Source organism: Thermobia domestica, chromosome 13, assembly GCF_964235325.1.
Source record: "Thermobia domestica chromosome 13, izTheDome1.hap1.1, whole genome shotgun sequence".
NCBI classification, from domain to species: domain Eukaryota; kingdom Metazoa; phylum Arthropoda; class Insecta; order Zygentoma; family Lepismatidae; genus Thermobia; species Thermobia domestica.
Genome location: NC_137466.1, coordinates 170,126,803 through 170,154,567, shown reverse-complemented (window position 1 = coordinate 170,154,567; position 27,765 = coordinate 170,126,803). Strand labels below are relative to the sequence as shown.

General features: G+C 35.4%; 1 protein-coding gene across 1 annotated transcript; it reads left to right on the top strand.

The window, feature by feature from the left end:
• Window positions 1-333: 333 nt before the first annotated feature.
• Window positions 334-27,765, top strand: LOC145668742 (lysozyme-like). Its single transcript, XM_081736872.1, has 5 exons — window positions 334-574; window positions 18,415-18,597; window positions 19,176-19,249; window positions 23,247-23,385; window positions 27,723-27,765. Exons 1-5 carry the CDS (start codon window positions 514-516, stop codon window positions 27,746-27,748), a joined length of 483 nt encoding a protein of 160 aa, XP_081592998.1. The 5' UTR covers window positions 334-513; the 3' UTR covers window positions 27,749-27,765.

Below are 27,765 nucleotides of genomic sequence, written 5' to 3'. Positions count from 1 at the left end.
GGAAGACATTGAGACAGAAGATGACCATGGATTTTAAGATTAACGGTACATGATATTTTAATTTTTGCATGATAATCAAGAAAGAAAAATAATTATTACGAAATCTCTGGCTTCTGCTCCAACTTAACAAAATATAAAAGTTTAACGTTAACATGTACCGAAGTATTAATCCATTGAAGCTTGATGTAAGAGGTGATTAAGCTACTCTTACTTCAACAGAGGGTAATTAATCACCTTTCGTAGACGTCGAATTGGCATAGAAGTTTCGTAAGATGACTGACTAAGTGGTGAGTGGCGAATGGTTACGGATGGCAGCACTAAGGAAAACAAAATTTCAAGGTCTGGCAACAATGCGGAGTAAGGCCTTGCTTGCGCGATGTCGAATGTGTGTTGTTGGTGTTTCTGTGCAACTGGTCAAAGAAACTCAACGAAAGTAAATTGATTTTAAGTGACAAACTACAGAAAATAATTTTGATTAACAATTACAGTGTCAATAGTGGTTGATAATCCAAGATGGCCGCACATGTTTGGATTGCCATAGCAACAGTTATTGCCCTTGTTACTCCATTCTCAGGTAAGTAGTTGACCGGAATTTGATGTTTGTCGTGAGCTAAGCAGAAGAAAAATTACTGCCGGAAGCTCTGTAATGATGAGGGAAAAGCTTTCAAACTGGTTTATAATCACGCACCTTGGCGACAATAGTTGGGCGGAAATTTTGAGTCCTATTTATTAAATATGAGAGTTATTTTGTTTGAACATAATTAATCTCAAAATTAATGTAAACTCATTGGTAATCAGGATAAAAGTTGTGTAAAAAATTGCCCCAAAATATTTATAAGGTTTTCTAATATTTTTTCTTTAAGTTTAGAAATCAGTTCATTTTTGTTCTTCTGATCTCTCTCTATATAAAAGAACAAATCCTAACCAACTGACTGATCAATAACGAGGCAAAACTGCTTAAGCTAAAAACTTGAAATTTGGACTATATTGGATTTGTTAGAAGATACCATTAAGAAAGGATTTTTGGAAATTAGACGTCGAAAAATGAGGATTGCAGCTATTATAATATGTCTATATCTCGGAATTCCTTAAGGTTAAAGACATGACATTTGGTATTAAGATTTTCATTTAAAATAAATAAACACATGTTTTAGTGTGTATTTTTTTTAAAGTATATATGATGTAAGAGAAAAAAGAGGCGAAAAAGGGATGTTTACATAATATTTTAGATTTATTTACTGTCGACTCTTTAGGCACGTAGCCAAGGAGGGGTCCGGAACCCCCTTCGAGACCAGAAGTAAAAAAAATTAAGGAAGGATGAAACAAAATGAAAGGAGAAAAAGAAGGATCAGCGTTAAAAATAAGAAGCTACAGGAAGCTTTTGGTTACTCTTTCTTATGAGGAGTTTTGCATTACTTGCAATACATGGTGGCGAGGTGAGCGAGATATCCTGGAAAAGTCAGGGAATTTCAAATTTCTAGAAAAGTTACGGAATTCTCAGAATTTCTGCTACTAGTCAGGTAGATTTCAAGCTTCCGAAAGTATAGTGATTTTGGGTAATAGCGTGGACATTTTTTATCATAATTTCTCGTCATCGCATCCTTGCAGTATCAAACATGTTATTTCAAAAAGAATTTCTACTACTCCTTTAACCTGTCATTTGGAACAGACAGTAGTGACGGAAAAATAAAGACAAAAACTTATGTGGAAAGTAAGTTCTGTTAACATTTGATTCAACAGAGAAAGGGACGCAGATATTGTAAAATATTTTACAAGACATTATTGAGTATGTACTTTTCATAATAGTGAATATGTACTTTTTATAATAGTTGAGGTTATAATGAAAGGAAAATAGTTATATTTGAATGAACAGAGGAAGGACGTAAATATTGTAAAATCTTTTTCAATACGTTTTTTATTATTATTATTTTACTTGAGATTTCTTCATAGTTTGTTATTAAAATACTTACCAACATATCCTCATTTTATTGTCCTAACAAACCAATATATGTTGATAGTAAAGTAGTTTAGATTAATTGATCTCCTGGGCCTTCAGAATTTCGTCACGCTCCCCTCCCCCCCTAATCCTGGCTAAACAAACCAATATATGTTCCAGTAAAATAGTTTAGAATGATCGAGCCTCTGGTGTGATGACGACAATATTTCATGTCACGGACCCCCCCCCCCTTCACGAAATCCTGGCTACGTGCCTGGACTCTTTGATTCTTAAAATGAGTAAAATACATTTCATCAACGTTCCAGAAAATATTTGATTTAATAGTTATATTGACTGCCCTGTGCTGTTTTTCTTTTAACACTGGTGGAGATTTCTTTTTCCTTTTTTTTTACGATAGTTGTCAAAAATGGGTTCATTTTGGAAGTTTGGAGACGAATTATTGAATTCCTGTATAATCTTCAGTGCACGTTTTGTGTTTGATTGTTCTGCACAGGATATTTTACTTCACTTTCTTCCCACTCATAATATATCGATGTATCACCTTTACATTAAATTAGTAATACAAGTTACAGTATTACTATGCCTACCATAACGGGCGGGATTCACGTCCATGTAGCCTACCCAATTTGTATACGCAAATATGTCTCTGAATGCATTATACTTATTTTACTTTTTTTTTCAAAACTGACAGAAAACATTTGAACATTTTTTATGTATATTATTCGTGAAAATATCATTGTTTGTGGCAATTAATTCCTTTTTCATGAATTAAAATCCCTAAGTTTATTTGTAAAATTGAAATGGAGGAAGTTATATTACTCTTCTGTGCCTCTTTTGCTACAGTGTGACCGGCGTTCTTGTAAGAGAAGGGCAATTTTTCCTCGTAAAAGACTTCCTTACCTTATTGATGTAAATTGTTGTGTTTCACTTATCTGCCAAAGCCACCGGAATGAAATGTTGAGTAGGAAGAATGTATGTATCATTTCCTTAAACTTTAACTGTCTTTTAATTATCAACTAGATTTGAGCACATAGCAAAATTATATTAAAAACTGGCTTCATTCTCTAGTTCGAACGTTCAAAATATTGCATATTATTGATAATACTATAGCAATTTGATAAGGAATCAATTATAAAATACTAAATGCATAGTAAGACGTCATGTTGCAGTTGTTTGTTAAATGTTTCAGGAATATCAGCTAGAAACGCGTTTCTAAAATACATCGTCAGGGATAAAATAAAATGGAATAAATTTTTATATAATATTATTTATTGTAAAGAATTTGCAATAAGTATTTGTATGACTGCAAATTAATTTGTACAGTAACATAATAGACAATCAAACCAAATTCCCAGCAATAAGAAATGTTAATAAAATTTAATTTCAATTCTTTATTTTTTGTTTTCGACCTTAGGATGTAGGAAATGTACGAATGCTTTAATTATGCTTTATGGTTTAATGGATGGTTATGCTTTAATAAGGACGTCAGCAACAAGGCTATTTGTCCCCATCACGATAAGGCTAATGGGTAGGAAAAGTAGATAAATGTAATTGTTATAAGATCACAATATCATTATGCCTGAAAGAAATTAAGGAAAAATATGTAGAGTATCATAAAGAATATGGTTTATAGATTGGATTATGTATTAATCTCAACAATACTATATGTCATGAAGCTATGGAATATTCAAATATGGTAACACTGTTTTAGTTTATACAAACTCATTATAACAAAGCATATCTTATAGATACCTAATACTAACAGAATGACGCACCAAATATCTATTAATAATACTTGTGTAGGAGTTATGGCAATGTAACATCACCTTCAATCAGACACATCATAATTTTAAAAATGAAATGTTTGAGTTTAACGTCCCACGATTATGCCTGTTAAGCTAAGGGAAACGATGATTAAAGTAAGTGCATGATGGAAGAAATGGTGGAATAATAAAGTGGGAGGAAACGGGAGTACCCCTAGAAAACCCACGAGCACGATGTTGTCCACCACAAACTTACTTGGCCAGGGATCGAATCAAGAACCCTACGCACCAGAGGTAAGCGTTCTACCACTGACCCCTCCCCCCATCGTAATTTCAGAGTTGTAGGTATTATTTACTCAACACTAGACACTTTATTTCTTGCAGATAATAGTGACTAAGAAAGGTGTGAAGACTAAGGGCTTTGCTGTCGTGTGTAGCTAAAATTCTGCTTCGATTATTGAACAGAACGGAGCTGGACAAAACGGGGAGGAGAGTAACGTATTAGATCTAGAAGAATACATTTTAAAAATGTAATTGAAATATGTGCTTCAAAACAGAGCAACAATGATAATAATAACCGAGCAATTCTTTCCTTTTATTTCTTAGATTTTAAAATAGATGATCATACCTCGGTATTAATCTTGATGGCAAAATAATAATAATAATAATAATAATAATAATAATAATAATAATAATAATAATAATAATGTATCTGATGCATTGCCGAAAATAACAAGTTATTAAAATACAGGGTGTCCCAAAATAAGTGGAAAGTAAGGCAGACGCTTCTTTGAAGCCCAAGATGAAATATGTTCCTGAGAATTATAGGTAAAAAGTTGATAATTTGCGCGGTAGATAGCTCTGAGATTCCAATCCATGAACGAGATATGTGGAAGGTTTCTGGAAGTGAGAAGGAGAATGTATCAATATAGAATGTACCAGGACAATGATTCCCATTGGCTAATGCATCTGACGACATAATGATAGCAATTAATAACCTGCCTACGTTGCATGAATGCATTCAACGGCGTTCACACACGTCCAACACATGCCCGGTATATCGGACTGCATGCAGTGCCGTTTGTCTCCAGGCCAACGGTCAACACTTCGCGATCTCTGATGTGTTTCATTAACTGATACCAATACTGTTCCTCACCTTTCCTTGTGCTCCCTTACCGTCTGTAGTCCAACATTTTCAGAAGCACCTAGAAGGCAAGCTATCAACTTTTCATCTCACTTCTTAGGAACATATTTTCTCTGTTGGTCTCAAATAATTACCTCCTTTCTTACTTTCCACTTATTCGGGGACATCCTGTATATTTTGCTGTTTATTTTTAATTTCTAAAAAAATGTGGAATATTAAACCAGAAACAAATCCAACGCTTTATTTGTCACTGTGGCTGACAAACTTTGGAAGGTTACTTTTTTCTTATGGCTCTTTACTGACCAGGTCAAGAATCTCTCAGACATTTTTATTGCTCTTTTGCATGTTTAGTACGTACTGTCCATTGTATATGTCACGCACATTTCGCGAAGTTGACCTCGCGCTTATATACATTTATATATATGAATATATTGTATATAGACATAAATAAGAGGATTTCTTTTTCTTTCTCTCTTTTTCTCTTCTTTCTTTCTTTTCTTTTTAAAAAAGAAATTCGACCCGTAAATGGGAAAGGGGAGGCTTGAACCAGTTTTCGCCGATCAAAAGATTTCCGAAGCTCTTATAGGGATAGGATCTTAAATGTTTGAACAAACGTTTTCTTTGCAATCTAATTTGAGAATGAAAGAGAATTTAGGATATGCAACCCCTATGTTGAAAAACAGGATTTCTTTATTTTTTCAAAACGACGTTGACAGGACTCAGAAACTGATGGGCATAGAACTTGAAATTTAAAATCTTGTGCAGCTGTTCTCCTTGAATCTAACACTGATATTAATACTGATTGAAATGGAGTTCCTAAGAATGAAAGGCGGAAAAGGGTTAGAACTTTTTCACCGTTTCTTAGATCTACGAAAATTTCTTACATAGGAACCTTAAATTTTGTATCTACAACTGCTCTTCGGTTCTCCACGGGTTTGACTACATGCAAGGTGGAACTTTTTTGTTGTTAAATTCATCATCTAAGAGGTCGAAAAGGAAGAGGGTAAGCTTTTACTCTTCATATCTCGGAAACCATTCTGCGTAGGAAGTTGAAATTTGAACAAATTTTGATTTTACACATGTTGGTCAATTTCTATTCGAACAACTTGCAAACAGCGACACATGTCAAATCGTGTTTTACAGAGCAATTAACTGCACGTCGTTGTGTAGTAGTGCAAAATACTGCCAAGAAAATCGCTTATTGGAAAGGTACATCATGGCCCTTTTCATGTAAACTTTAACATTTTTCGCATATTGGAATAATATCGGAAAATGGTTTTGTGATAGGACGGGCCACTGTTGGTGTTAGAATTAAACATTATGCATAACAACTTTTTCCACAACCCACAGACATCACCATCGACGTAGTATTCAAAGATTTTGATAGAGTGATTGGGGGAATAATATAGACGTCAGCATCGTAATTATTTGCCCCCGTCACCATAGAGAGAGACTACTGACGAAGTGCATGGACTTCAAATTAAAGAAAAACGTTTAAACTCTAAAAATCATTAAAAAGATCAAAATTGCACAAAGGAGAAAAATCAAACGATGTTGGAGAAAGAATAAAGCAACGAGTAATAGTCAAAAGAATAAATAGAGAAGATAAAACATATAATAAATAACGATACATAAAATAAGATAAAATGAAATGGCAATATCTAAGACAATTGCTAAACAAAAAAGAGGCAACGATTATGAAGACACAGAGAACGCGAATAAGGTCAGCAGCACGAACTCTCTCCACATAAACTACATCATCCCCAAAGCATACCTAAGAGTACTAGGCAGTCCGATACGTTCTCTGGGATCTGAGTATTCAGGGCATTCAAGAAGAATATACCAAATATTCAGATGTACAATACACTCCTCACAATGCACACAGTTAGACAAAAGAAATGGTACAAACCCGGAATTTTACAATAACAAGCTGAAAATTGGTAGAGATGTTCACATTGTTGTTCTGAACAACACACTCAAAGTCCCAAAAAATCCCACTTAGGGAAACCAAGATATGACATCATCAAGATGGCCGACGACAGAATTTATCCCTTAAATTTTAAAACGTCGTATCTTCTTGACATTTCAACGTAGAAACTTCGTTCTTGCTTCATTTCACTCAGAAGAAATTTAAAATTATTATTTATAACGACTTCTTGTCATACACTATTGTTGTCTTTAAATATGGCGCCTTAAAGTGAAAGGAATGTGTATTTTCAATTTGTATTTCAAACTTTAACTGTGAATAACTTTGAAACGGAATTATATACGGGAAAATGTTCTGAAGTAATCGTTATTCACTGTTTTAAGATCTTTCTAACGAGCCCAAAACCATTGTTCCACCTTTAAAAATAACAGAGCTAGCCAGTTTAATGTAGAACTCGCAGTACCCAACTATCTTTAGAAATGAGCGCATCAAAATCATTTATGACGTTATAAACGGAAGTAAATGAAATTTATATTGCAAATAATAGTTGCAATATTCGGAACGACTTCTGTTAGTCTATATTTCTACCATAAATAAGTGTGAAACATACAACTTACGGAATGTTCTTAAGAGGCAGATGAAAGTTATAATTTTTCTAAAACTTAATTTTTCAATGCTGAAAAATATTTCTTTACTTAATGATTCAACTGATCCATATTGTTTTCTTTTGAGACAATTCCTTTTTATAATAAATATTCAAAGAATAAATTATATTTTCGGTTCAATATATATAGTCTTGTGAAACAAGATGTGTATGATTATAAAGTGAAAGAAGCAAACAATAATTGTTAGACAGAAGAATAATTAATGAGCGTGGAACTGCTTATGTCAATGAAATATGGAACTGCTCATGTCACTGCTTATAGTTCAAGCTCTTCGGTATCATCGTCCTCATCTAGAATGTGTGAACGGTTTTCACAGCCATGACCAACACATTGTCGAACAATTTAAGCCACTTCGGCATTCGCAATTTCGTTTCCACCAGACTTACAAGATATTTTTAGGTACATTTTTGCTTGGAATAGGTTTGTAACGACCGTCTATTAACATCCATTCCCAATCCGTTGGTGATAAATTCACGCGGTTCCACTGCTGAACCTAGTGTTAAACTCGGTAGGAATGATGCTTTGGTGCAGCTGCTGTTGGTGGAAGTGAAGATAAGTTAAATGCTGACCTAACAGACTGTATTGCCACAGCTCTCATGTATTGACGGTACCTTGCTTTATCCAGGTTACCATTTATATCGAAGCCATGTAAATCTAGAAGAAAAGATTCCCCAGCATTCACAATTTCTTCGTGAGTTGTGTCTGATCTGTTAAATACACTTACATGTTTTCTTAAAAGAGAGTTCTCTCGAAATTTCCTAAAAGCTATCGTTATTTTCCTCTCCTAAACGTATCACACCCAGTTGCGGCATGGAGGAAAAGAAATTAGAAAGAACTTCTCCGAGGCCAAAAGAAAGTTTCCTACTGCCAAACTTTGTGAGATCTGTCTCTTTATCCTGGTATTAGCATCCAAACTTCGAAATCTACATCAACATGTGCAGCCAAAAGAACTAACAAATCAGTGTCTTCTAATAAAAGAACTGAAGATACTGCTGTTCTTGGTACGGCAACTGATGTTGAAACCGCCAAGAAGCTTGCGTCGGTGGAAGCTTGAGGTACCTTAATATCCGCTGATTGAAGATACTTTGTTAAAAGTTCTATAAATCATCTTTTGTTGGAGACGTTTGCCAAAAACAGCTCTTGGGATACAATCGATGGTTTGAAATCACGATTATTGTCTCTTGCTGATTCTTTACACCTTCACCTCTCGTACTCTTCATCTTTCGTGCTTGGACCTGAGTAGCCATCAGAAACGACATTAACTCTGTATCCGTAGTGTTGCTGAATATATTTAACATACTGGAGACATATCTGACAGAAGTTGGCCGCGCGCATCCACGTTACACGATGCAATAGAAAACCTCCGTCGATTGTATATACGGGATCTGCTGGTAATACGTTCTCGGAAGGAGCAAGTTCCTCCAAAACAGCGATCAATGCTGACTTCTTGCCTTTTCGCATTGAAACACCATCAAAAAGAGCAGGTGGTCTTGCGGTAAACTCATACCTCAAGTATTAGACCAACTCCTCATCGCTACACACGACACATAGAATACGATGAAAAAGTTGGTTAGGGTTAACTTCAACATCTCTTTCTTTAAATTTCATAGTTTTGGCTACATTTCTTACGATAGAACTTTGTCTCATCACTTCAGATGAACGTCACTAAAGCGCTGACCCACAATTTATTTAATCTCAGCTACACCTCGATCTTCAGCTCAATCACAATTTACACTTTCATCGCACACTAAGACAGTAGATATGGAAACCAAAAGATTTGATGAGATTATAAAAGGTTTGTGCGAGTGAGGCAACTCATCATCTTCCGAAGATCCTTATTGTCCTGGCTTTCCAAGATTCACTCAGTTCCACGTCTTGTTTGGACGTTGTAATGAAAACATCGTTGAAGATTTCGACGGCGTCTATAACATGTGCTGATGTAGATATTGCACAGCCCCAGCGCCCAATCACATTTTCGGTCATTCCTCGACCATGTGTTAATCCATCTGCAGCCTTCATCGTACGCATTAACACTTGTTCGATTGTCATATCCGTCCATATTTCTGACCAAAATTTTTCTGTTCTTCTAATTGTGAAATAGTCATGCTTCACGAATTTGTCAAATCCTTCAGGTCTCATGATTGTTTCTAGTTTCAGTATTTGTTGCACGGTGTATGTGTGGGCAGACTTTGCATAATTGAAGTGGCCTGCAGCATGCTAGAAAGGGATCATACATTGGACGCTATAAAGGGGAAGGTTCCAATCACCTGAACGTTCTGTTCTAATAAAGAGACGCATAATATTAACCGTTTCGAAGTATTGCGCCCATAGTTTTCCGGTTCGATTTCAGACAGATACATTGTATAATGTTTCGTGTAACATTTTGAATGTCCAGTAGACATTGAGACGTGCTTATATTTTCCTGTAACAATGTACCTCGAAGTACATCTAAGTGCAAGCTTTTCAGTCTGTGAGTAAGATCTTCATTTCATTCATTTCATTTAGCAACAGCGTTGCAATCGAAACCTGAGTCAGAAAATGCGCACGAATAGCTCGAGCATATGCATACCCAATCATCATGTGGGTTACTGTGTTCTTTGCGTAGATGGTTTCCCATAACTCTTCCAAACCACTACCAGCCATAGTGTTTCCAACAGCACCGAGAAATGACATAAATAGGTGAAAACACCAAGGTGCACAATCACACACAAGAGAGGACTGTCTTTTTCTGCTGCTAGAACCATGTCTATGGTTTTAGCGTATAGTAGCTGATCAAATGTCACTACACAGGATTTTTTATTCATTTTCATGCATTGCTCCACTGCGTTCAGGAGACAAGTGTAAATTGTACTTGGGTTTCCTGGGGCAAGATTCACAAAAGGTAGAGGCAAAACGGCTGATGTTTCATATTCTTTCGGCCTTGCTTTGGTCATAGCGTCCATATATCCATTCCAACTAGAGCTTGACGTTTCTTCCATCATGTACCCCAACATCCAGCATAGATCAGCTAGTCGAGTTTTTTTAAATATATATATATATATATATACTTGATTCTGGGAGAGCTGTGCTGACATCTTCCACCTGAAGAAGGCACGTTCCTGCCTTCAAAGATCGTTTGTAAGTCATTACCGTACAAAAGCCTAACGATTCCAATTTGAAATCTACTTTTTTTCTTTTCTATTCGTAAGTAATAGAACCTCTATTAATTAGATTTCATGCCACTAAACGTTAATAATAATTTGAGCTGTAGCGCCATCTACTGATCAACTAATATAGCGTAATAACAAATTGTGGCATGCGATCACTGCTAGCTCAACGTAAAACTGAATAGCTGCGTTACTTTTAGAAATAGAACAATGGTTTAGGATCGTTGGAAAGATCTTGAAACAGCGAATAACAATTACTTCAGAACATTTTCCCGTATATAATTCCGTTTCAAAGTTATTCACAGTTAAAGATTAAAATCAAATTGAAAATGCACATTCCTTTCACTTTAAGGCTCCATATTTGAAGATAACAATAATGTATGATAAGAAGTCGTTATAAATAATAATTTTAAATCTATTCTGAATGAAATGAAGCAATAACGAAGTTTCTATGTTGAAATGTCGAGAAGATAATAGCTATAACAGCTCGTAATTAATAAGAATGTGTTAGAGTGTCCAATATGCAACCGCGCCAGAAACACATCATTGGCACGTGAGGATGTCTGCTCATGCCCCAAAACTGGCTTCACACTGTGAAGTCTATAGTCAATCGCCTGGTTCCAATCAGTTTGCTTTGCTGCTGATAGCCCATTGGATCTTTAAGACATTTACAAAGGTCGGAACGAGGAGAACTTCTCTAACGAAACCCGGCCAAGGTGGTGTGTTTGGTAGCTGTGCCGGCACGTTCATTTTCCCGAATGCCTACATATTCCGGCACCCAGAAGGCAACGACGACCAAACCCTGTTGCTAGCTGATAGCATCTCAGAAGAATGTCTTGAACGAGAATGTGCTTACTGAAAACATTCAGCAGTCTTAGAACGTTCTGAGAGTCTGTACAAACCAGCACACCGCGGAGGGTGTCAGGAAAACTCACAATGCCTGTGCTAAAGAAGATATGGGATATAGACCTGTGAAATCCATTAACACAACGTGTTATGACAAAACAACTACATGTGCCCCAATCAATAGTGAGTACATTACAAATTGAAATTACAAACTGTCCGCATGGCCAGTATGCATGCATTGACTCCACGGCGTATCACAGAGTAAAAGAGCAAGTACAGAAAGAAGCTTGTAAGAACGCCACCTAGCTGGTGGTCGCTCTAAATTTGTCCTTACAATGGGCGAAGCATGGATCTATGTAAGTGAGTGTAGAAAACTGGGTACTGATTTCATTGATGTTACTGGTTCTGGTACAAGATTCGAAAGATCGAAAAAATTGTCAAAATCACATACCGAGAACATGTCTCATCCTCAGTTTACATTGACGAAATACAGGCCAGCATTGTATACACATCGTGTGAAATTGTATCACGACAAAGCTTCAAGTCTGCCAAACACTGCTAGTCTATTGACGCATGAGAGCTGCAATTGGTATCGATTCTATTCGTTCGAGAATATTCCCATTATGATTCCAGATCTAGTCCTATGGATTCTACATTCTCAATCTGACAATATAATAATAACGGGGGAATTAACGTTCCTTCAGTATTAGATTCAAGCTAGAATCTCATAGAAGGAGACCACATATGTGCACTCTATTTTTTTTAGCTTTGTTTAATTTACAATAAGTGAATAACGTAAAAAATAAAACCAAGAACACATCCTCCATTATTGTTTGATTTACCTATTTCTATTAAAATACCACATGTTAGGTGTAACGCTATTTCTGTATATAATTATTGTAAGGCTGATTTCCGTAATTTGTACAAAAATTTACAGAATGTACGTTGGGAACAAATACCGTGTGGCTACGAAAATCCAAATGATGCTCTATGTTACTTTTATACAGTATTGAATGAGGCAATTAAAAATAATGTTCCTAAAAATTCTTACTGAAATTTGATGTGTATCTTTCTCCAACGTTACTCGCATCTCAAAGTGGCATATTTATCCAAATTCATACAAATTATTTTTAAAAAATTAGTCCATCCCAATCACCCAGAAATTAATTTTTATAGACACACATACATCATAGACCTTTTTTTCTTTGTACGAAGATTTTTTGTACTTCTTATAATGCAGATAGCATAAGAACTTTTGAACTCTCACGATTTTCTTGGCATAACATTGGTAAAAGGAGTTCCATACTACAGAAGCATACTCCACCTTACTTCTAATAAGTATATTAAATATTGTTATTAAAGTTCTGTAATTTTTTTGTTAGATAATTTGAATTCTTTAGTAAAAAATACTAGAGTTCTGAATAATTCATTAACATACTTTTCTATATGTGGTATGTAGTTACCGGTAAGTTTACTATCTAGTAATATGCCTAAGTCTTTTATAGTGATGAGCAAATGCAAGACCAAGACCAAGACCAGGATGGTCTTGGTCTTGGTCTTGCACTAGAACCTTTGATCTTGATCTTGGTCTTGGCCTTGCACACCCAGTCTTGGTCTTGGTCTTGGTCTTGGTCTTGCATGCAAGAGTCTTGCAAGTCTTGCATTTAAGAAATCTCAAGCTTTTCATAGGAAAATTTTACTATGGATATAAGGGATAATAAACTCTACAATGCACCAGTAGTAACGGAAATACAATGTATGTTTCTAAATGTAATATAATTCAACGTCGTGTAAGTATGATGATAGTGTATAACATAGCTGATGACCTTTATTTTTTATGGGTGCCCATGCTTCACTACTTATAAGATATGCGTAAATCACAACGTTTCGTAATATGTTTATATTTTTTAACAGATCCAACACTCCACGAGTTCCCAAACTGGGGAGGCTACCCCTGAGACGCATGAAAGAAAATCAGACGGCACAGTTTATTGAAATACCATGAATTGCAAAATTATTTTTACACTCTAAAGGCGTCAGGTTTTTCTTTTCAACCACGATTAGCTCATCTTTGTATTAAACAAACTTCCAATGAAATATTGAAACTTTGTTTTACTCATTCCAATATGTACTCTATGGGGCAGAAACATTCACATTACGCAAAAGCTATGAAACATTGCAGACTTTTGAAATATGGGCATGGAGAAAAAAGGAGATAATTAGCTGTGTTGAACGAACACGAATGAGAAGGTGTTAGAAATATTAGCAGTAGGAGCAAAAAAGAAGAATTCTAAATATTGTTAAGAGGAGGAAGAGGAACTGGTTAGGATATTGGCTGAGGAGGAACTCTATTATGAGGGACGTGCTAGAGAGTATTGTGGAAGGAAAGAGAGGGAGGGAGCGAAGCAGACTAGTTGAAGGAAGGTATAAAAACAGAAAATTGCTACGTCAAGACGAAGAGACTAGCTGAGGACCCCGAACGTCGAACCTTGTCTGTTGAAGCAAATAAACTGCCAATAATGGCAGAATAGCTATTATGAAGACGATGATATCTTTAACAATATTGACCAAAAAAGAGGGAGAGAAAATTAAAATAATTATTATTATAATCAAACCTCTTAATATTTTAGAATAATTTGAGTGAAAACTGAAAACGACTCAACTGTCTATGTCTTTTGTGTAAACTCAATTTATATAAATACTGTTGACCTGTATTAGAAATACAAAATAACGGCATCAAACTCCAAGTTATTTGAAGAATCACTTGTGAATATGGATTACTAGCGTCAAGTACCCACTTCGTTGGGTTAAACTAAAATAATAATAATAATAATAATAATAATAATAATAATAATAATAATAATAATAATAATAATAATAATAATAATAATATATTTCGTTAGTCAATCTCTTTTTTACTATTAGTAAAGCGCTCTTTAATATCGGTCATTTTCGATTATTTTTATGTTTCTGTCTTCTCCTCCTCCCCAAGTTGCGGGGCTGAATTTGGATTTAAACGTTATCACAAGTGTCACTGTTCGTGTCAGTGACCCCGAGAACTATGGATTCGGCACTAATATTTGTTCATTTTTGATCATTATTATGCATCTCCCACTTCCCCAAGTTACGAGGCTGAATTGGGTCGTAAACGGTGTAGAAAGTCTCAGTATTCAACTCAGCGCCCTCGAAAACTATGGATTCGACACTAATATTCGTCATTTTCGATCATTTTTATATATCTCCCCTCCCCTCCGCCAAACTACAGGAGTGAATTTTCATTTAAACAGCACCGGAAGTATCATTGTTTATCTCAGCGATCCCCAAAACTATAGATTTATTTTAATGTCGATCATTTTCGATCATTTTAAGATATCTTTCCTCTCCCTCCCCCCTAAACTGCACCGTCAAAGTGATATGACAGAAACCATCTCAGGTCCGATATTGTAAATAAGATCGAGTTCGGTTGGGTGGATCAAGAATTATTAAGTTTTATATAGTATATTAACCTATTACCAGCCAAACACTTGTATCGTTGTTAATGTCATAAAATGTGTTTATTCATAACTGTTTGAGATATAAAGTCGACTAAAAGCAGGGAATTTAATAGGTGAATTCTGTATCATGCAGAAGAGACTGTGAACAAATGAGAGGAAATGAAATATTGGAAGAATATCGTTCCAAACGCTTTCAAAAAATAGTGAAATAAACCGTCCCAAAAAAGGGACAATGGCTGATAATGGGTTAACTGAGATGGTTTCTTAGTATATCCCCTTCCCCCTTCCTCCCCTACGTTCTACCATCAAAGTGAAACAAATTCTAAGAAATTTTCCAGGAAATTTCCTCATACATGTTAAAAATTTGATTGAGATCGGTTCAAGAGTTATTGAGTCACAAACTTAGCCACTTTTATTTTTATTCATATTGATTTTTGTACATCTCTCACTCCCCTACGTTGCTCCGTCAAAGTGAACTGACATTATACCATTCCAGGCTTGAACCTCATCTATGTTAAAAATTTGATCGAGATTGCTCGTTTGGTTCCAGTTATTAAGTTTTATTTATTATTTTACAACTCCCCCTTCTCTCCTCCCCTAAGTTTTACCGTCAAAGTGAAATAACGAAAACAATCCCGGGCCCAAACTCCATCTATGTTAAAATTTGATCGAGATCGGTCGGGTGGTTCAAGAGATTAGGAGTCACAAAAATAGTCACTTTCTATTTTATAATATAGATTTATTGTTATAGTATAATGTTATATCGCTCAATCCTCGATGCGCCGTATACCTAAGGAGGCTAGAAGTTATATTGTTAAACAATTATTCAACGTATAAGCATCCACCCATGAAATCAAACTTGCGGTCACATGTACTAAGTTTTTGTCAATGTCATGAAAATGTTATTTCGATATTAATTTTATGGGCACACATTAAAAATTCCCAACGGATGCTTGAGTCTCGGAACCAAGGCCATACCCATGTAGTCAACACCTGTAGTGTACGGTATTACCAATGTTCAATACTACATTTCTCTTTAGTTTTGGAAGAAAAGTACCATTAATATGTTTGGAAACGAAACGAAATATCTAGTTTAATTTACCACGATTATGCATCGAGGCTAAGGGGGACGGTAATGATGAAAAGTAAATGAAATGGTGGAGTGAAGAAAGTACGAGGAAAGATCAAAACCCCGAGAAAACCCACGCACACGATGTTTGCCCACCAAATCTTTCCTATGGCGCAAGCTAGAATCCAACCAGGGACCCGTATAACCACACGTGACTGCTCTACCACCGAGCCGGTACTTGTGCAAGACTCTTGCGCAAAAGTCTTGGTCTTGCAGGTATGGTCTTGGTCTTGGTCTTGGTCTTGCATGCAAGACTTGCAAAAGCTGCAAGACCAAGACTCTTGTCCTCATCACTAGTCTTTTTACTAGCTGTTCCTGTAATTAATGTATTATTAATTGTATATTGGAAATTGACAGGAGTATGTTGCCTAGAATATGTAATTACTAGACTTCAGATCGGTATGCACTAAAAATCAGCAAATATACGCTAAAGATCACGAAAACATGCAGTAAAAATATGTGAATATGCACATAAAAGGATAAATATGCACCAATCAAAAGATGAAGTTAAATGAGAAATCTTATTACATCTTAGGGAAGAAAGTTGTATTATTTGAACTACATATACTTCAAGTATAACTATGATGCATTCATGTTACAATACGCTCGGTATTTTCTGGCAAAAACCTTCTGCGTTTGTCAGTCAAAACATTTCTGTACATCAAAAATGTTCCTTCCGCGTCACAGGTCGTTAAAGGACAGCATTTCACAGAAGCAATGTTACTTGGCGATAAATCTGGAAATTCGTTCATTGTTTCCAGGAACACTTTATTTACGTGAGAAAATAATTTTATTCCAGGATTTTTCGCTGGCATATTGATTGTGGCTTTCGAACAAATGCTTGACCGACTGGTCCTGGTGAAGTCTGTTTCGTTATTGATTCAAACAGCTCAAATGCACTACAAAGTCCTAATCCCCGCTTTTCTAACCTCGTTATGATCTTTGAAATTGAATTGAAATGAGCATTGATAAATGCAAGTTCGCTTTTAATGTTTTCAGCTCCGCAAGCGTCCACGGTTTCTTGAATATGTTTGGCTTCTTTGAGATTCAAACAGCTCAGTATTTGAAATTAACACAACTATCTATCTATATCAATATATTGTAATCTACAAATATTATACACAATTAAAAAAAATTAGAATGCGAAAAGTATCTGCAAATAAAGATTAAATATACTGAGAGAAGTTAATAAATATTTTTGGCATAAACATATGTACAGGGTGGTCCATAAGTCAGTACAGTGGATTATTTTGGAAACAAATATGAATAAAGCAAATTTGGTTAGCGGAGGGCTGACTTGGGTAAAGGAGCTACTGATTGATGCATGCGTGGTGAATGGCGGCCATCTTGATGGCCGCCATCTTGAATCTAGGTTATTTTTTTTTCAACTGAGAAGTTAGGCATGTGACACATCAATTAACACTGTTTTTTGCAGGGGAATACAGTCTCGGAAGCAGAAATGAATTATCATGTTCCGTTCCAAACTTATGACGCCCCAAAGTCCCACCTACAGGGTGCGCTTCACATGTTGCCCGTCCATTGCAACACACAACCGGAGTCTCTTAATCCAGTCCTCCTGAACCCGTAACAACACAGCGTATCACAGGCGTACTGAACACGTCCCTGTAGGTGTGCAACATCCCGAATCTTATCCTGATACACCAGGTGTTTTAAGTGTCCCATAAAAAAACAAGGAAGTGAGGTCCGGCGACCGGGCTGGCCACTCTTCAGGGCCTCGACGACCGATTCAACGTCCAGGAAAATGCAAATCCAAGCATTCCAGCACAGGCAACGCATGGTGCGGTAGGGCACTATCTTGCTGAAAATATCGCGGCAAGGTGGCATCAGGGCGGAGAAGCAACGGAAACACCAACTCCTGTAACATGTCTAGATATTGGACACCATTTAGGGTACCAGTAATGAATAAGGGTCCTATAATCGACGTGTTCCATATGCCACACCACACCATGATATGAGCAGGGGTAACCCTCTTGCGGGGATTGATCGCATGTGGGTTTGCATCCGACCAATATCTCATGTTCTGGCGATTCACTTCCCCATCCAAATAAAAGTTTTACGAGAGCTATCATAGAACAGGTAGACGCACAAATGTCGATAGAGTCAAATATAGACACTCGCTGCTTTCGCTTCAACTAGTGGGGAACTGTAGTGCGTGGAAGAATTTAAAGTAATTTGTCAGCGATGTCAGACTAAAGGTGACGATAACAAGAATGTTTTAAATCACAATACCTATTTTTCACTTTCTAATTATGAACATCGAAGACATATTTTGGTCATGATGAACATTTATTATATATGTTTTCCTTTTAATTATTATTTCAGCTATATTTCTTCCCAATCTGAACGACGCTTGCATGAGATGTTTGTGTGAAGCCGCAACTCCAGGATGCAATGTAAGCCATGGTTGTACGAAAGGTTATTGTGGTCCTTTCTATATTTCACGAATATATTGGGTGGATGCAGAAAAGCACGTTCTTCCCGAAGATGATCCTGAAAGAGAAGGAGGTAAAACTTCATTATATATATATTAGCTCGAGAAGTATCAGTAACTAAATAAAGCTATGTTTTAAGAGTAAAGTTAACTCTTTCTTACAGTTTATTTCCGTATTAATGTGGTAATTTGGTAATATATAAAAATATGCACACTGTATGTTTGTTCTCTATAGAAATCCATACTGTTGGCTTGGCATATTTCTGGATAACTGTATGGAAGATTCCGTGAGCTATTTAGAATTTAGAAACTGGAATAAAACCACTAAAAGATTAGAAAAAAAACATTCCATCCTCCTTTAACTGATTTTTTGTCCTTGAGCAAAACCAGTTCTTCGCAACGATGAGGAACAGCCACGGAGACAAGACGTTCGAATTTGGAATTACAATTATTTTTAAAGTTAATTTTGATATAAGCTTTCGAAATTGAAAGAGAAAAACCACATCTATCAATTATATGCTTAAATGAATAAATTTAAATCTTTTTAGAGTAATTTAATGTTTAATACAGAAATTCATTTCGATTTTTTAAAGCTATTAATTACAGGTTCTGCGATTATAGTTTTTAATTATTGTTTTTTTTTCTTGTACAGCTTATCAAGACTGTGCCAATGAGTACAACTGTGCTAAACACATTGTAGAGAACTACATGACAAAATATGGTAGGGTAAGTTAACTTTAATATTAACAATTGCAAGTAAGAAATTTTACTAGATAATTAAAATCCTAAATTTTATAGAATAGGAACAAATGGTAATAACTACGATTTTGTAAAATTTAGGAAAGAGTAACGACTAAAAACAATGCCAATAGCTTTAATTAACACATCGCTAAAATTAGCATGCGTAACAAGGAAATTACCTATATGGAAAAATTCAAGCTAACAGAACTTTAAAAATGCATTTGGAATTACGTATGTGTCTATTATGATTATAATTCATAGCAAAATAAACAAAGAACTTAAACGATCGAAAGTGTGCTAACACTCACCCATGAACATTCGTGCTCTTGAGTGATAACTTGAAGAAAATGCAAACTTATGGGCTACCACTCGTAAAATTAAATATCCTTTAAAAAAAAAATAATAATCACCCTTTATTGTTATGCCATTTAGGCCTTGCTATACATTCAATTTAATGACCCATTGTTATGCCATTTAAGCCTTGCTATACACTATGAGATAAGTCCTAAGAAATATCTTAGGATTTATCTGAGGAAAAATGTTACCATATATCTCGTAGGAAAGCCTACCCTTTTGTACCATACACGTAGCTACACTGCACATCCTACTGATATTGATACCAGGCGCTATATTGTTAAATTGCACACTTCTAAATAAAGCATAAAAATCAGAATATAAATTAGCAAAACACCTCATTAGTCCCTACACCACTCTTCAGTTTGTCGAGTATTTTTGTTCATTCACCCATATACGGCTGGCGGGCTGAAATTTGTTTGTACCCAAATTTGTTTTCACTTTTTCTCACCTGATGCCGATTAAATCGAAGTCTTACGAATTTTCTTGCCGAAATAGAGCGTGCTCTAAACAAGAGAAATCTCATAGAATCGTTCAGAACATAGGAAATGACATGCGATCTGATGCCATACATGTTTAGATTTTGACTCTAGGAAAAATAGCGAGAGACTTCCTAGAATCTATCTTATAGTGTATAGCAGGTTTTAGGTTCAGTGTTTCTTCCAGGTATCTTTCGGGGAAGCTTTGCACCCTGGAGTTAAAAAAAAAAAAAAAAAAATAAGTTGCCGTTGCCAATGTATCAAAATAGTGTCCTAGTGCAATCTCCTCATAATTTGAGTTTGTACTCCCTCTTACCCCGCCCGCGGACAAAATTTTCTGGAAGAAACCCCATTTAGGCTAAAGGAAACAGATAATTAATGAGAGTAGATGATTATGAAATAATTTGTGTAATTATTTATTTTCTTTAATTCTTGTTTTTCATTTGTCAAATTAAGAATCATGCCAGGCGGGAAAGAAACTTTTAGCGAGCCGTGATTTGCCATAACTGGCCTAGAGCAGTGGTTCTTAACCTAATTCTTATCACGACTCCCATTTTATCACATTCTCTTGCCAGCAACCCCCGTATAATTTCTGGTTCGTAATAAGCTTGTATGGGATTTTTAATATACCTATTGCGGAGATGTCACGATATCCATCTATTTTTATAATAGTAGAATCCATTTCTTGTTTATAGTAGATACAGTAACTTCCCTAAAAGCGAATGGATTAAAATCAAATTTGGTCAGTTCATTCATATTACAAATATCGAATTCTATCCGTCATACTGTTTCAAAATGGAGGCCGTTTGAAAATTTTAAAACTTCCTAACTCCCTTAATTTTGGGTCATGTGATAAAAAAATTAAGTGATTTCTTATTTTGGTTTTAAAAACTTGGACAGTTCTTAGAAAAGTTATTGAGTATTTTAAATGGCTTGATAATGTGCGTCACGAAGATTGAACCGGACATTGCCGCACTAGTGAAATCATAATATGCACAAGTATATCATTAGCTTTGTTTTAATTGTATTTCAATCCTATGCAGATTTTGTTCCATTTGTATTTTTCTGATATTTCAATATGTAGTTCTCATTAGTTTCATATAGTACCTCTTTCATGTAAATTAATTTTTAATCAACTCTGCACCTGTTGAAAATGTTTAGTAGATCTATATTTTGTTATTCTGAATAGTATGTAGAAAAATTAAAAAAGAAAGACCTATCAGAACAAGATTCAAAATAATATTTAAAAATATTTTCCGGTATTAGATTCTAATTATATTTATCTCTTCCTCTTATCTTCGTGACTCCCATGAAACCCTCTCGCAAACCCCTAGGAATCGCGATCCGCAGGTTGAGGAACACTGGCCTAGAGCATGTAACCCGTCTAGGTTGAAGATAGGATTGCAAGTAACAACTGTAGGCATAATAAAATACGAGTTAAGGTGGGCACCAGTAAGAACAAGGGAAAAGAAGGTGGCAGGGATACTTCAGTTGGTCTCTTTGAGGAGATCAAAATTATTGAAGGAGAAAACCCCTCTCATCCCAGGGGCGGATCCAGGGGCCCCCCAGAAGAGGAAACTTTCTTATTTTATATATATAAATAAAACCCATCAAAAAGTTTGGAGCCCTTAAAAGTAGCAGTATGACAACCCCCCCCCCCCAAAAAAAAAGTCGGTCCTGGATCCGCTCCTGTCTCATCCCCCAGTAATTCTCATCCTGGACATCAAAGTAATCACGTGGCTGCTATATGTTGAGGAATCAAGCTGATTTGTCCGGTAGTGTAACCTATTATTGTCACAAAAGTCACGAGTAGTAAAAAAAAAAAAAAAAAAAAAAGAAAGAAAAAGAAAAGAAAAGAAATCGAAAACGAAAACAAAAGAAAGAAAAATGGTTGTGGGTGGAAAACGTATAACTCATTTCTCTGGGATTTGGATTTCTGAGCCTTTCGGCATCTATAGCCATGCTAGCCCGTCACATATGAGGGATGACGTCCCTCGGTGATCACACGATCCGGGGAAAGGGAAGGATGATAGGATTGGGGGAGGTAGGAAGCGGTCAGGGACCTATTATGTTAGGTACCACCCCAATCAGGGTAATGAAAAAAAAAAACAGGAAAATCTCACTCAGGATGGCTGGCCTGAAAAAGAACTTAACACTTTTTCGACCGAGTGCTCCCACTAGGAATCGAACCCGGGACCGTTTGCACCGAGGGCGAGAGCGTTAGCGACTACTCTACGCGGGGCCATCAACTGCATAGTAGATCGCTTTCTTTTGCATTTCACACGTGATCCTAAAGTTTTCTTTACTTGACGAAAAGTGTAGAGAACTCTGCACAACGTTCTTCATCATCTGCGTCGAGAACCTCTCAATAGTTCCGCTTCATGATTTCAAGTTTTTGTCAGAGATTAAAATTATCTGTATATTCCTTGTATATGTTTAATTGTCTTCTATTCCCATAAAGAATAAAACAATAAAAACAATTGTCGTATCTGTTCATTGAATTGTTTCTGGTTAGTCCTTAAACCGTAATTGTAAAATGTAACATTACAATTCGCTAAGCTTACCTCCATTTTTTTTTAATTTTTAGTGAATAACTTAAAGAAATGCAGAATATAAGAAAAATGTATGAAGTGAGCAAGATAATATCTACAAAATGTTCTTAAATTAACTAATAACTGTCTCCAGGGGTAAAAGTGGACCTGAAAAGGTAGAGGGACGCATGACGTCACTCCGTCCCTCGTGCCCATTTTTGTCCATTATAATTTTAGGAAGTGGAGGAACGCTGTAAATATTTTTGGAAGTGAAGGAACGACGTCCCCGTGCGTTCTCCCTCACTTTTTCTGTTAACTGTTTCCAAACCTTTGTTTATAGAGCAGAAATTCGAGTGTGCAGTTTGTGACGTCAAAATTGTTGGGCGCCCAAATTTATACACTACTGTATACGGATTGTCTTGAAAATGACTATTCGCTCATAAAATAGTATTTTTCAGATACTATCTTGCTGACTTTCTATATGTTTGATATTCTTTATTATCTTTAAGTTATTCACTAAAATCTTCAAAAAGTGGGGGGGGTGCTTGGGGAAGATCCTTAATGCAAATTCGAATATTTTGTATTAAATAATTTAATTTTGTGTTGCTTATTAAACAGGATTGCAACAATGACGGAGTAACAAATTGTCTTGACTACGCTCATATCCACTTCAACGGTGGCGTAAGATGCGAAGGATCTATAGAGGATACAATTTTTTACAGGAGATATTCGAAATGTGATGGAGGAAGGGAAATAGGTATAGTAGAAATTTTTCTAGTTTCAACTAAAGTTAACACTATGCGTTGAATTTTACAGCGAAGCTTTTTTCTTTTCCTTTATATTTTGATTTTTTCTTTTCTTGTTAAAATGCTAGGTACACCCTGATTCATGGACCTTGAAGTGAAATCTTTCGAAAACTATTAATACGATATGTTTGTGCTAATGATGAAATGAAAGAAAACATTTGAAAGTTTAATTTATCATATTCATAATCTCGGCTTTTGGTGGTAGCACAAGCCTAGTTTTCAAAATGGCGTCTATGCAGCAGAAAGCATTCTGTTGTATGGAATATAAGAACTACTTTTCCATTGTTATCATACACCGTGTGTTCTGTATGCAGTTTCCAACAGCACCTCCCGGTCACCAAAATATTCTCAGATGGTATCGACAGTTCAAGGATACTGGCTGCCTCTGTAAGTGTATAAGCACATGATCTAAGTGTTTATGATGAAACAGTATATCCAGTTATGGCGAGTTTCACACGTAGCCCACACTTTCACAGGAGCTAACACGCGCGCCAGTTGGGAAGTTGTTATTCCGCAACTAACTATCTGGAAGATTTTACGAACCTTCTTGCGATTAAAACCGTACTACACACAGTTGTTGGAAATGTTACAACCGGACAATCTTGTCAAACAACATGAATTTTCTACTTCTATGCAGAACGCTATGGATGACAATGGTTTTCTTGACCTTCTGTTTAGTGACGAGGCGACATTCTATTTGAGTGCTAAGGTTAATCGTCATAATGTTCATATCTGGAGTACTGAACCACATGCTATAATGCAACATAAACGAGATTCCCTGAAAATGAATGTGTTTAGTGCATTGTCTAAATCAAAGGTGTGCGGTCCGCTCACCTTCGCGGGGAACACTGTAAACGGTATGTAATTCCTCAATATGCTACACTTGTGATTGTTTCCATAAATGAAAGAGGATTCGAATAAATTATTTCAACTTGAGGGAATACCCTTCCACAGGCATATTGAAGTGCCTCGCTGCCAGAATGAAGAACTACGTCGTTGGATTGGGCGATGTGCTAAAAATGATTTAGCGTTTATCCCCTAAATCTCCAGATCTGACATTTGTGATTTTTTCTTAGGAGGCATATGAAAGACACAGTGTACGGATCGGATCTCCATACCAACAACGTTGGATGAGTTCCAGGATGTATTACAGCTGCATTTACGACTATTAGTAAGGATATGCTGGAGCGAATGTCGGGCGAACTAGAATATCGCATAGATGTGTGTCGTGTGACGAAAACCACGTCGAACATTTGTAACAGTCAATCTTGGACAGCTTCTGTATATTTTTGTATTATTCGTTATTGTCTTATACTTCTTCAAATATTGCCTTTCAATCCTAGTGAATCATTTATAATCATCCTGTATTTTCATGAATTTCTCAGGGGACTCATAAAGTGCTTTAATCTAAGATAATTAGTACTTTTTGGAAGTTTCTCATCTTGTTGAGCAGTACATCACCAAAGTGAATGATACCATAATTTACCTACAAACGTACAGCTCAACAATGGAAAAGTTCTCAAATATATTGGAAAATGGACGTAGATCGTAGCAATTTATAATTAACAAATGCTAAGTTGATTACATCAAAGTAACATGATTATAGACAACCATACATTCTTTAACGTGTTTGTGGTTGCATAACAGGACAGGGGTTGTTGTACTGCAAAGTTTCAGCGTACTTTCATAGTATATTATACTGCCTCTGTTTGTAACATTTTAAATGAGTGGGACACGAGTGTGAAGTCTCTTTTTTTTCTTAAGTTTTATGATTATGCATTTTGCAGAATCTTGAAAACTTTTAAATTCATTGCTGTAAAATTCAATTATATGTATCATATAGCGGCTAAATTGGCGTTAGTCTGAATCAATAAACTCGCGACTGCGCTGTTGCCAAATCTAGTGTGAAGAATTTGCTTTTAGGGATGAAAATTGTGATGTGTTGATAAGGCTCTTGTCTTGCTAAGAACATGGAACATATCAGTCAAACCAAACTCTCAGAACAGAACGTAGCCAATGTTCCTGTAAGCAGATTGGTAAACATGAGAGCAATGTTCCTTCGACTGCCACACAAAATAATATCCTCTTTAATGAATTGAGTGCAGTTGAATTTTGCTTCTTTATAAAACTTGGAATGACATCGGTTAGTTGTTTGCAAAAGGCAGAATTCGCACTCTTGGTCAATTAAGTCGGTCACACAATTATTTCAGTTTTCTTTTACATGTTTATGCAAATGTATTTTCAATTAATAGCAGAATATTTTTTCAAACTACAAATTTTCGGGAAATATCATATTTTCTCTTACATTAGTTACATTAATTACATTAGTGCCTTCAAACATTCTTTGTAATGAACCAATATGAAAGGAAATGGGTGAAGTAATGTATGGAAGCATTATAATATCGACGAAAGAATATAAGATAAATTTAAAGAAATGATGTGACAATGTTAAATCTGAAGGAAAACAAACAAAACCAGGTAAATATATTACGAAGAAATAGAAGGATTACAAACAGTAGGAAGGAATGAACAAGATATCTGAACAAATACATGGAAACCTGAAAGAGAAAATAAATATGACGGTAGAAGTAAGAATGAAAAGATAATAGTATGGAACTTGGAAAGCGCAGCTTTACTTAAATAGAAACTATTTATGTTGAATTATATGTAGGTAAGAATCGACTACAGAGTCCGAATATAAAGAATAAAAAGCAAGAAGGGCAGAAACAAGTTTACGGTACTATGAGAGAAATTTGAGTAAGCTCTTGGAAAAGGTGAGAAGTGAGAAAGCACTCCGGGCAGATAAAATACATTTAAAAAAATATTCATAGTTCTTGGTACCGCATACTGGCCATCTTATAGTGAAAATGTAACAAAATAACAAAATATATAACAGAATGTCAACAATAAACATGCAACAATAACAATGATTGTTACACAGAGAAATAGTTAAATAGAAACGGATAAGAAAATATAGATAGTATGTATTAATTCAGACAAGGCTTTTGGCTGATTAAACTGGGATACTTTGTTGAAAGTGCCAAAGGAAGTTAAGATGAAAGAAAAGAACACTCGCATACGAACTCGTATAATAGTTCGAATAGCTGAAGGAATGATACAGGAAACTGTAATTGGAAAGGAAATATGACAATGAGGGCAAGGAAAAAAGATGGACTTTTATAGTTTTAAAAGTAAGGTAATGCACAAAAAGCACATGATAAATTAGTACAAATACATGCTACTTTGCAGTACTCAAATTGTTTTAGTATAAAGTCCTATCAAGAAAGACGGAAGAATCATTACATTAGTAAACATATGGCTTATTCTAATATACGAAAACAGGACATTGTCAGCAACGAAGGAGGATGAAAACAAACAACTTGCAACATTTAAAAGAGAAATATTGCGGAAAATGCATACCAGTATGCAACTTGGAAACTGTAAATGTGAAATGAGATACAACACAGACAACATAGGAAACTACACTTTAATATATATTGACAGAAGACCTACATTAAAAATGAATTAAAATAAAATTGTCTACACTGAAATCTAGGTCTACATTAAAAATATAAACAGCTACGTAATTTTATGATAAGATGACATACAGGGTGGTCCAAAAGTAGGTATACAGTACCATACTGATCAGCTCATTGCATTTTATATCATTTCTTATTGTTATCTATCAGGTATACCGTACTTAGTTTATTTATTATTTGTTCTTAATGTGTTTTTACTTACATACTAAGCTCGGATAAGCCGAAGTAAATAAACCCATAAACTAGAATGTTATACTTGATCAATGCAGGGGTATATACCTATTTTTGGTCCATCCTGTATTATGAGATAATTTCATGTACAGCGCACATGCAATTGAAAATTCTGGACATATGAATCTAGTTATCCCGAGATTAAAGGGCAGCAGAAAGTGAGAGTTAAACAAGAAAACACCTTAGATATACTAACAAGATTTACTATTAATATTCCTTGTAAGATCTTTCCCTGATTATTATTTTTTATTTCAGTACAATCGAACATGTGTTGTGAGTTTTTGTTTGTAATTTTTGATTACTAGTATTTCTCTAATACTTCAAGAATAACAAAAAGAATTTTATCAAAGTGTAATGAATTTATTAATTAAACAAGTTTATGACTCGTTTAAGTCACTATTATGATGAGTTTTCGGTCATCCAGAAATATCTAGAAATTCTATGAAATCATTGAATAACATATTTATAGTTGTTCCTTAACATAATAATTGAAAATCTTCTGTTCTTGTTTTTTCTAGGTTCAGCATTCTTTAGAAATGCCTAAAATATATTTTGGGTAAA